The sequence below is a fragment of the Nansenia antarctica genome, assembly GCF_963989245.1.
Source record: "Nansenia antarctica genome assembly, chromosome: 11".
NCBI classification, from domain to species: domain Eukaryota; kingdom Metazoa; phylum Chordata; class Actinopteri; order Argentiniformes; family Microstomatidae; genus Nansenia; species Nansenia antarctica.
This window is the reverse complement of record NC_137681.1, coordinates 21,891,219-21,903,230: the sequence shown is the minus strand read 5'-3', so window position 1 is coordinate 21,903,230 and position 12,012 is coordinate 21,891,219. Positions and strand designations below refer to the sequence as shown.

At 45.1% G+C, this 12,012-nt stretch overlaps 1 protein-coding gene across 1 annotated transcript; it reads left to right on the top strand.

Annotated features, from left to right (window-relative positions):
• Positions 1-9,159: 9,159 nt before the first annotated feature.
• On the top strand, positions 9,160-9,876 carry pde6gb (phosphodiesterase 6G, cGMP-specific, rod, gamma, paralog b; the record flags this gene model as incomplete). The annotated part of the gene is made up of 3 exons (XM_080542186.1): positions 9,160-9,296; positions 9,461-9,501; positions 9,800-9,876. The coding sequence occupies 3 exons, from the start codon at positions 9,160-9,162 to the stop codon at positions 9,874-9,876; spliced, it is 255 nt and encodes an 84-aa protein (XP_080398312.1).
• Positions 9,877-12,012: the final 2,136 nt, after the last annotated feature.

Genomic DNA, 12,012 nt, shown 5'->3' with positions numbered 1-12,012 from the left:
TAGGCCCTGGACAATCTAGACAATTTGATGGCAGCTACTAGATTGTAATCAAGTGCAATACTGAAACACAACTGTGAACATTTCAAACCTGCAAACTGCGACACTTTAAATGAATGTGCAATAATACTATGTGCAATATGACAACCCTCGGGTACATAAGGTTCAGAATAGGAAATGTTAGGATATTTATAGCATAGCATAGAGTACAGCACAGTGTTTTATTTGTATAGGCTAGTATAGTATAGTGGATAGTGGATTTTATTTATGTAAACGAGCTCTTTTCCCTTCTTGTTTTTAGTATTTTTTTCCTAGCACCAGGGGAGCCCCCCCTCCCAAATTTCGTTGTATGGTACCTGTACTATATTCATGACAATAAAGACCATTCATTCATACATGGCTCTGTGTTGTGTTTATGATCCTCTACATGGCTGTGTGTTGTGTGCCAGCCCCCATCACCATCAAGGGGGTGGAAGTCGAGAGGGTGGACTCCTACAGGTACCTGGGAGTACACATTAATAACAAACTGGACTGGACAGACAACACCGAGGCTCTTCTCAGGAAAGGGCAGAGCAGACTGTTTTTCCTGAGAAGGCTGAGGTCTTTCGGCGTCTGCAACAAGCTGCTGCAAATGTTTTACCAGTCGGTGGTCGCCAGCGTTCTGTTCTTCGCCTTGGCCTGCTGGGGTGGAAACATCTGTGCCAGGGATGCTGCGAAGCTGAACAAACTGGTGAAGAAGGCCAGCTCTGTGGTGGGGACCGGGCTGGACAGCCTAGAGGTGGTGGCAGAACAGAGGATGGGGAAAAAACTGGCGGCCATGCTGGCCAATCCCTCCCACCCGATGTACTGCGAGCTGGCGGGGATGAGGAGCAAGTTCAGCCACAGATTTGTTCTCCCCCGTCAAAGTACAAAAAGATTTGGACAGTCCTTTATTCCAGCTGCACTCCGACTCTACAACCAGGCCTTGCAGGGTGGGGGAGACCTGGAGCTGAGAGGCCGTTAAGACTGCTACTTGGACTATACATGCACTTGATCACTTTATCTTGCACTGTTTACTTATTGAGCCTGCACTGTTTTATTTATTTATTTATTGAATGTTTTCTGTCTGCCCTACTAAGCTGTTTGACAACAAAAATGTCCCCATTGGGGACAATAAAGGTTTTCATTCATTCATTCGTTGTGTATGGTCCTCTACATGGCTACGCGCGCATAAAGTGACCACCCCGCCACTAATGTGAAAAATCCTAGAGGAAACACTGTTGGTCTACTGGACGTCTCCAGTATGGGGTTGGTGTTGGTCTACTGGACGTCTCCAGTATGGGGTTGGTGTTGGTCTACTGGCCCGTCTCCAGTATGGGGTTGGTGTTGGTCTACTGGACGTCTCCAGTATGGGATTGGTGTTGGTCTACTGGCCCGTCTCCAGTATGAGGTTGGTGTTGGTCTACTGGCCCGTCTCAGTATGGGGTTGGTGTTGGTCTACTGGCCCGTCTCAGTATGGGGTTGGTGTTGGTCTACTGGACGTCTCAGTATGGGGTTGGTGTTGGTCTACTGGCCCGTCTCAGTATGGGGTTGGTGTTGGTCTACTGGCCCGTCTCAGTATGGGGTTGGTGTTGGTCTACTGGACGTCTCAGTATGGGGTTGGTGTTGGTCTACTGGACGTCTCAGTATGGGGTTGGTGTTGGTCTACTGGACGTCTCCAGTATGGGGTTGGTGTTGGTCTACTGGCCCGTCTCCAGTATGGGGTTGGTGTTGGTCTACTGGCCCGTCTCCAGTATGGGGTTGGTGTTGGTCTACTGGACGTCTCCAGTATGGGGTTGGTGTTGGTCTACTGGCCCGTCTCCAGTATGAGGTTGGTGTTGTTGGCCCTGCCTTGACCTGGTTCACGTCCTACCTCAGCTATAGAAGCTTCTCTGTCTACATAGCTAACTCTGCCTCTCCCCCAGCCAGTCTCTCATGTGGGGTCCCACAGGGTTCCATTCTAGGTCCCATTCTGTTTCCATTTACATGCTTTACCCTGGACAAAAACAGCTACCGCAGCAAAGTAATTGCAGTAGCCTACATTTGATTTTGTCTGTAATCATCAACGAATTGTCATGCAACATGGAAATACAATTATATTTATAATACAGTATATAATGTAATGACGTGTATTTTCACTGCTGATAATGTATTTGATAATGTATTTGATAATGTATTTGATAATGTATTTGCGGTTTCCGCTGCCAGATAAGCGATGCGCTGTAATTGCCCACCTACATAAATGTGTTGTGCATGTGTGTGTGTGTGTGTGTGTGTGTGTGTGTGTGTGTGTGTGTTGCTTGTGTTGCAAAGTCAAAGAAATCAAAGTCACGAGAAATGACGTGTCGTTGGCACATGCAACATGCTCAGTAACTATGAAGCGCATATTGCATTGTGCAGCACTGTCGTTCAGAGAACACAGCTACACCCCCAGTGCCGTCCACTGCCCACCTACATACATTTGTTATTTTTTATTGCTAAAGTTGATTGCATTCTTACATCAATGTCCGGGTACACAGATAGGGAGGGAGTTACTGTCTGCCTGGGAAGGCGTCTGAGGGCCTTGAAGCCAGGTGTAGCAGGATACTCCTTTTTCAGTTCTCACGTCAAACACAAGACAACACTCCATTCATAGTTTTAGAACATTCTAATCGGCCATTCAGCTCTTACATCATGGAAGGACTCTGTTCTTTCTAAAAGTATATAATGTATTGTAAACGGAAGAAGAAACACCCTTCCTCTGAGATTGACTCAGGGTTGGGTCCAGCTGCTGCAGCACTGTTTTGTACTCCACGTGTCATTTTCAATAAATATACCACTTGTGCAATAGAGAACATCTCTCCTCTTTCTTGGAGCAGTCAACAAAAGAACCGATCTGATTTTATTCTAACACTCTTCAGTACTGCAAGTTGTGCCTTGTCTTTTGACCTTATCTTGACAGGTGGCCTACTGAACAGTGGCAACTTAGTCTTTGGAAGTGTTCGCGTGACAGGTGTTGTACAATCAAAAATGTATTTACTACAACATTTCGGTACTATGACTCTTATTCTGAAACTTGCTTTGAAACCAGTAATAAAAAGACTAATAACAGACCTACAGAATTATTTTGATCAGCGCTGCCATAGCTAGCTAGCAAACTCATTCCCGGCTATAATCAAATTCAATGTCTTTGAATGTTACAGTTAGGAACTAAGGTTTTACTCAAGTGTACTAATTATTGTCTGTTCATAGTAAGTCAGTTTACCTGTTGGGATATTTCTGTCAGAGGTGCTCTCCGTCTCGTGCATACTGCACTCATCACGTAGCCTACTTCTACCGACTTCTACTCTACTGGCGTTAGCTTCTGGTGCCCTAGAGGGCCATCTGCTGATAACGCTGTGCTTAGCAGGAATAAATAAAATAACCACACATCCCAGTAAATATAATAATAAAATAACTAATAACTGAATAATGAAGGTCAGTAAAAAAGTAATTGAAGTATGTTTTCGAGTTAGTAAATCAAATAGAACAGTATCACCAAATGAATGGGCATCCCTAACTTAGTTGGAAATGACACCTTAAGTGTTTTTCTACTCTGTTTGGTTCCAAAATTAAGCATGTTTGAACATTAGACACGGTGGACTGGCGGCCATGTTGAATTTGATCTCTCCCGGGCCTCTGGGGTCGAATCTGACTTCCCTCCACATCTGAAAATAAACCTTATGGTATGTACTAACTATGGTAGAAATGTCATGCTTTCTTCAAAAAGTGCACAATTTCTCTTAATATGACAGCTTAGCCGCTGTACTATGATCTCTCTAGACGTTATTTTGGTTGATTATTCCTCCCCTTTAATAATACCAATTGGTATTGTATTTTATATCGTTGGAAAGCCTGATTAGTCACCTTTACAACGAGGTACACCTTGTAAGGATCATGCATTCGCGGAATGAGTAAAACAGCTAAACGTGTGGGTAGCGGCCCCCCAAAATATGCCAAAATCCCCTGCAATATTCTTCTGTTGGTATTCACTCTTGTTTTGAGCTTCAAGTGCTGGCAGGTGTATGTCAGTCACAGGTGTGTGACTGGCACCTGAATGGCACCTAATTGACAGGAATGATATTCTGGGGCCAGTGGCGATCCCATATCTCCAGAATCTGGGACCTAACTCCATCCTCCAGGATGACAATGCTCGCCCCCACAGAGCCAGGATCATCACAGAGTACCTCCAGAATTTGGGAGTGGAGAGGGTGGAATGGCCTGCAGTGAGTCCAGACCTCAACCCAATTGAACACTTGTGGGATCAGCTTGGGCGTGCTGTACGTGCCAGAGTGACCAACGCAACCATGTTGGCTGACTTGCGGCAAATCCTGGTTGAGGAATGGGATGCCATCCCACAGCAGGCTGGTGACCAGGATGAGGAGGAGGTGCCAAGCTGTTGTGACTGCGTATGGATCTTCCACACGCTGCTGGGGTCCCTGACAGTGTAAAATTAATAAAGTGTAAAAATGGCCAATATGTGTAGTTTTTTCCTTATTACTGTGGGAGAGTGCAATCATCCAATCCACCAAGCAACTCAAAACGAGAGTGAATACCAACAGAAGAATATAGGAAGAAGAATACTCTTCATTAAGCCCACACACACACACAGCCAGGCTCTCCCCCCCCCGTCCCCCCTACCCCCGCCCCACTGGGCGCTCAGGCGTCACCAGGCAGGGCCAGACAGACACATCCTCAGGGTAGCAATGACCCTTCAACCTTCACAACTGACCCTTTACCCTTCACCCCCCACTCCTCACCCATCACCCCCCACCCTTCACCCTTCACCCCCCCACACCTCCACCCCACACCCCAACCAAAACATACACAAGCCACCCCCCTTTGCCCACAGTGCCCCTTTCCCCAAGACCCCCAAACCGTGGTCTAGGTTTGATTTTAGTGTCAATGCAGTTCTCTCTGTCTGGACACACACAGGTAGAAGGGGCACGCTGGTGTGAAAGGTGTTGACTGAGGTGATTCTGAAGCCCTCAGAGAGGCAGAGGGACTTGTGCTGTCTGTGTGTCAGAGGGACTTGTGTTGTCTGTGTGTCAGAGGGACTTGTGTTGTCTGTGTGTCAGAGGGACCTGTGTTGTCTGTGTGTCAGAGGGACCTGTGTTGTCTGTGTGTCAGAGGGACTGGTGTTGTCTGTGTGTCAGAGGGACTGGTGTTGTCTGGGTGCCATTTACATCTACGTTTTTGACAATTAGCAGATGCCTTATTCCAAAGCGACTTACAACAATACATTTGCATTTGCATTAAGTAAGTTAATCATCTACCCTCCAGTCATAGCAAGACAAAGTAATCTATGCCAGGGGCCATTGGCAGCATAATGCTTGCATAATGCTTGTTGATGAGCACAGATTGTCCAATAAGGTATTCAGGCGAAATGATCTCGGCCACGGGTTTAGACGGGGTAATTACCAAATCAGAGGAGTCAGCGTAATCCATTGTTTTGGAGTAATTGTTTTTCTGTTTTTCTGAAGGGGGAGTGTGGGGATGAGGGTGGGTGTGTCTGTGTGTGTGTGGGGGGGGGGGATCCTGAAAGTGTGTATCACAGGCTTTTGTTCCACTCTGGCAGTAACACACCAGATTGAATTTATGAACAAATAATAATCAACCATCAAGACTTTGATTAGTTGGATTAGATGTGTTATTGCTTACACTACACACACTGACCTACACACACACACATTCACACACACACACACACACACACACACACACACACATACACTCATACACTCTTACATGCACTCATAAACACACACACACACACACACACATACACTCTTACATACACTCATAAACACACACACTCACTGTGGGGGATTACTTTATGCACAGCATTATCATTTCAATATGAGGGATTTGGATTGGGCATATGCTACACTAACACCCCTGGGTCACGCAACCAGCAGATGGAGACGAGGTTGCATGACAGAGAGACACTGGTGGATAGAGAGAGACACTGGTGGGTAGAGAGAGAGACACTGGTGGGTAGAGAGAGAGACACTGGTGGGTAGAGAGAGAGACACTGGTGGGTAGAGAGAGACACTGGTGGGTAGAGAGAGAGACACTGGTGGGTAGAGAGAGAGACACTGGTGGTGGGTAGAGAGAGAGACTGGTGGGTTGAGAGAGACACTGGTGGGTAGAGAGAGAGACACTGGTGGTGGGTAGAGAGAGAGACTGGTGGGTTGAGAGAGACACTGGTGGGTAGAGAGAGAGACACTGGTGGGTAGAGAGAGAGACACTGGTGGGTAGAGAGAGACACTGGTGGGTAGAGAGAGACACTGGTGGGTAGAGAGAGAGACACAGGTGGGTAGTGAGAGACACTGGTAGGTAGAGAGAGACACTGGTGGGTAGAGAGAGACACTGGTGGGTAGAGAGAGACACTGGTGGGTAGAGAGAGACACTGGTAGGTAGAGAGAGACACTGGTGGGTAGAGAGAGAGACACTGGTGGGTAGAGAGAGACACTGGTGGGTAGAGAGAGACACTGGTGGGTAGAGAGAGAGACACTGGTGGGTAGTGAGAGACACTGGTGGGTAGAGAGTTTAAAGTTTAAAGTTGAAGTTTATTGTATTGTTACAAGTGAGAGAGTAAAATTCTTAGGCTTCGATTCCTGTAATTGCAGCACAAGACAATAAGGCAATAGGCATAATCCAAGATAATAAAAAGGTGACTAGAACAAGACATAAGTGGCAAATAAGATTATATACAATTGCAGTATCTTGCAATTTGTAGACAATAAGGCACTAGGCATAATTCAATAAAACGTGTCAATAGTACAGGGCAAAAGTGACAGTGGTAAAGTGACTGTGTGCTTGTGGATGATTCATGAGCCTGATCGCCTGGGGGAAGTAGCTGTTGGTTAGTCTTTGAGTTTTGGCCCTGAGGCTCCGGAAGAGGCCTCGCCTTTTGGACGGCATCGGTTCAAACAGACTGTGGTTGGGATGGCTGGGATCTTTGATGATCCTCCGGGCTTTGCAGACACACCGTTTGTTGTATATGTCCTGGATGGAGGGAAGGTCACGTCCACTGATGCGCTCGGCTGTCCGCACCACCCTCTGAAGCGCTTTGTGCAGTTGCCGTGCCAGTCAGTGATACACCCAGTCAGAAGGCTCTCAGCGGTGCCTCGGTATAGAAGGCAATGGGGACTAGGCTAGTGGGCCTTTCAGGAAGGTTCCAGCTGTATATATATATATCCCATTTACTAACAACTATAAATAATCCTAGGTGTCCTTTCTTGTTTCCAGTGTCTGTTGATCCGTATTGAATATCACCGTTAACACATTACTGAGGCCACCATTTAGAAAAAAAATGTTTTTCTCTTCCAAACATTAATGATTGCCTTTGTCCAACTCCCTCCATCTCCCATCGACCCCCCTTAACCCCCCTCTCTACTCCCTCAGCTACGCCCAGTGCCTTTCCAATAAATCGCAAATAATATTCATTCAATCATCACTAATGCCAACAACCCCCCCCCCCCCCCCTCAACACACACACACACACACACACCTCAGGCCAGTGCCGTGAACCGATGACAGCGGATCAGGGGTGGTGGGCGGTCCAGTCCTAATCTGGCCCCCGTATAAGAGGCCCCCTCAGGCCCGTCCGGCCCCAGCACAGACATCCACACGTCGGTGCGCTCAACGCACAACCACTCCTCTGGCTGTCCTGCACCCAAACAGCCGGTGAGTACCCCCATTCCCACATATTTGGCCATGAGAGGGATGTTGTTATTGTAGTGGGGGGGGGGGGCTATGGATTGGTGACATGAAGAATATTATTTTGGATTTATGGGAGGCGCAGAGAGCAGGAAGGTTCTTTGGAGGTTTTGATGCCGGACATTGTATGACATCAGTATGATTTAATTGCAATAGAGATTGATAGCAGAAGAGTTGGCATCTGTAGAGGGAGATGAGCTTTGGTTGGTTATGTAGAGAATTAGCATGTACTGTGTCTGCAGTGAGGAACTCTTTTGCGGTGTTCTTTCACGGATAACTTTTAAAAAAATATTTCTGTACGAAAAAGTTGTTAATGTTTTGAAATAGTTTAGGTTTTATGGAGAGAACTACAATAAGAAAATAGTAACTATTTAATATCTAATATAATATGACTAGGTATTTTGAGTAATATTTCAGTTGTCATTGTCATTCTCTCAACACTCACTCAAACATGTATTTTTGTTTTTTATATATATATATATATGTATATATTATTATTATATTTATTTATATATATATATATTTATTTATTTTCAACAAATTCTATTTCTGGACAAGAAAGTCGTTAATGTTTTTGAAATAGTTAGGGCTAGAGTTAGGGTTATATACAGTCATCAAAACTGACTCAACTGACTCAATATAAACTCAAAACATATTTCCTCAGTTCCAATATGAAACATTATTGGAGGATGTTTTGTTTTAGTTTTTTTCATTGTTGGAAGATGAGATGACGGATTGAGCACTCAGACCCAATATTCCTAGTCAGCATATTCTCTGTGTGTCCTTGCTCTAATGGGATTAGCCCGTGTGGACCGCTGGCCTTCACATGGGAGGGTGGAGGCACTGCTTATTAACTTGAGCTGGGGATTACTGAAACTGGGTCATCGTTGTAGCACGCTTATCGAAGTAGTCCATCTCCGACATAGAGTTGCCATGAAATATGTATGTAATGTACTATACTGTATTAATCCTCTTGAGTTTCTCATCAGATCTCTAAGAGGATTAGCTTGGTCAGGCAATGGCGAGAGAGACCGTTCTGATAAGTGGCCTATGAAATACATGTTGAAATAGCTGCCATTGTGTATCGGGACACCTGGGATGCAATAAAACATCAAATGTACATATGTAGCGCTTTTCTAAAACCCAAAGACGATGTTTGTTATGAGCTGAGCTGAATAGTCGATGAGCTGTTATGTTGAGGATGAGTAAAGGGGTAGCACGTTTCATTTTCTTTTTTTATGTTAGTCTGTGACCATGTGACTAGATGATCAAGTGTGTATGAAGGACGCATCTCATTAATATAAATCAGCTTGTCTGTCTCCTTCCCCAGTTGTACAGATTTCATCAAGTCAACGAGAATTCAAAGAGGGGTTTAACTGAGCTACCAACCAGCAGTCAACCATGAATCTTGAGGTCCCAAAGATGTCTGCCACCCGCGTGACCGGAGGCCCTGCCTCTCCCCGCAAGGGACCCCCCAAGTTCAAGCAGAGGCAGACTCGCCAGTTCAAGAGCAAGCCCCCCAAGAAGGGAGTCCAAGGGTGAGTCTGACAGGACGTAGCATCAACAGATCATGTTCAATGGGCTCCTTTAGTTCAGTCACAGGCAGCTTACTGCACACACAAGGTGACGGGTCATGAGGTCTAACTGTTCTGTTTGATGACAGGTCATGAGGTCTAATCGTTCTGTTTGATCCCCCCTATAGCTTTGGTGATGATATCCCAGGAATGGAAGGCTTAGGCACTGGTAAGTTCAACATAACATTGTCTCTCTCTCTCTGTTTCTCTCTCTCTCTCTCTCTCTCTCTCTCTCTCTCTCTCTCTCTCTCTCTCTCTGTTTCTCTCTCTCTCACTCTCTCTCTCTCTAGTATGTCCCCCTTTCAAAATGGTTTAAGATTTGGCTTATTTATGGTATAAATGAAGGCCGATACTCAGACCACACTCTTACACTATCTAGAACCGGTGTGTCCTATTATCCATTACTGTCATCTAACTTGGCCTGATTGAATGACTAATGACACATCCTGTCTGGGTTTCCTCTGCAGACATCACCGTCATCTGCCCCTGGGAGGCATTCAACCACTTGGAGCTGCACGAGCTGGCCCAGTACGGTATCATCTGAGGCCTCCCTCGCCGACACGTGACCCTCTCTTCAGTCCAGCCCTCCTCCTCCTCCTACCATGCTTCCAACTATCTGCCTCGTCCTCCACCCCAGTCGCTGGGTTTGAATGGAACTATCCAAGACAAACCAAGACGAAGAACCGCCCACAACACCCAAAACGCACAAAGTCTGTCTGTCTATCCTGACCCATTGGCTCTTTTCTTCTGTGTCTGCTTCCAAAGTTCACATCCAACATCAACACAACAACTGCTCATGTTTAGGACTGTTGTTTACATCTATCATCTGACCATCTCATTTTATCAGGTCTGCTCTGGTATCCTAGACAACCAGCCACCATCTTCCCCTCCCTCCTCCCTCTTCCTCATACTCTTCTCCTCTTCCTCGCTCTCTTTTTTTTATTTTATTATTTTTTACTCATCCTCTTCTTCTGTTACGTAACCTGTAACCTGTAACTGACCAAAGAAAGGCAGCCTCAAAGTGAGTAAATGTGGGGAGCATGCGGCGTCTGGCCTGTAGCTCCCTCTACAGGCCAGACGCTGCATGCTCCCAACAGTAAACAAGTGAATAAACCCGTGAAATGCGTGGGTTCTCGCTTTCACGCGCCTCAGTGCTTCTGTTGTCATCTCAGAAGCCCAAACATCCATGCTGAACATAACACCTCTAACATCTCCTGAGTCCTGTAGAGACGGGACAGCCGCTGACCATTGCTGAGCGTAGTTTTTTCGCTGGGGGAGTATGGGTGAAACCCTCCTCCCCTTCCTCTCCTTCTGTCTCATCCCTTCTTTTACTGGTACATACATTCAACTTGAACAGGACATCATCCCCTTTTTCGACCAGTCATTCCTTCACATTCTTTTTTTCACTCCTTTTCTACGTTTTTGTATACATCAAACCATTTATTTATTTATCCTAAAACATGAAATTCAGTTCTAACTAAGTACTCTCAGGGATAAGAGCGCGTTTGATGGCTTTGGAAGGACCTTGTCATTGGCCGCTTTGGGCTCTTGTTGCCTTTAAGCCTCAAAAAGACATTAGGGATCATGAAGATGATCATATCATCTCAATTTCATTCCATCATTATCATGCTTTATTTACCATCATTATTTTTTGCTTGTGTTTGCACTGTAGTTTCATATCCATTCCACCATATTATTTCATGGACATCAATGTTCACATTGTGGCCAGCTCCATTTTGATATTGGCATACATTGTCTCTTGTCATTTGTCTCTGTTTGCTTTCTTTTGTCTGTTTATTCTTTGTTTCTTCTTCGTCTGCCATCGCATGTTGGCAATGTGGTTGTGTTTGTGTTTGTGTTGCATGCTTAACTCATTACTACCATCCTACCATCATGTCATCTTTCTTTTCTCTTTCATCTTTCTTTTCTTTTTCATCTTTCGTTTCTTTTTCATCTGTCTTTTATTTTCATCATCGTTTTGAGTCCATGTCGTAGTCGTGTGTTGTGCTTTGTTGTGTGATGTAGAACACCATCATCGTCTCTCCTCTCATTAATCATTCATAGTGACATTATCATCATCATCGTTATGTTGATCTTTCCTTTCATCATTTTCTAGATAGAACATCGCCCCTCACAATCCCAACCAGCCTGCAGTAATATTAATGACATACATATGTGAGATCTATGCACATTTGTGACACTGTTTTGCAAATTGAAGAATTACATACGCTATATTTCTTTCTTCCTAACCTTTTTCTTGACTCCAATTCTTCTTTAATCTCCTGACCTGATAATTGAGGCCATGGATACAGCAGGGTATCTTTGCAGGATGTCAATGTTGTCTCTTGTGAATGTAGCAGTGAATGAATGGTAAAAGAGAGGCCTCCAGTCTTCAGCCCTCAGTCTCACGTCATCAGATGTCAAATGGTTGAGCGCTGTCCACTCTACAGGATGAAATCTAAATAAAGCTTGAAAAAAAGGAAACAATTTGCCTGATGTATTTTGTATTCAAATAAATACAGCTGAATGTGGTGCGATTTGAATGCCCATCTGCCCATCCATTTGAATACAGGCCTATAATGGAAACCCAAACAACAAGATAGTTCAAGTAACAAGTACGCTACAGTATTACACATTGCTATTATTGCACTATGCGTTCTGTGTAGGCTCTGCTAGTGAG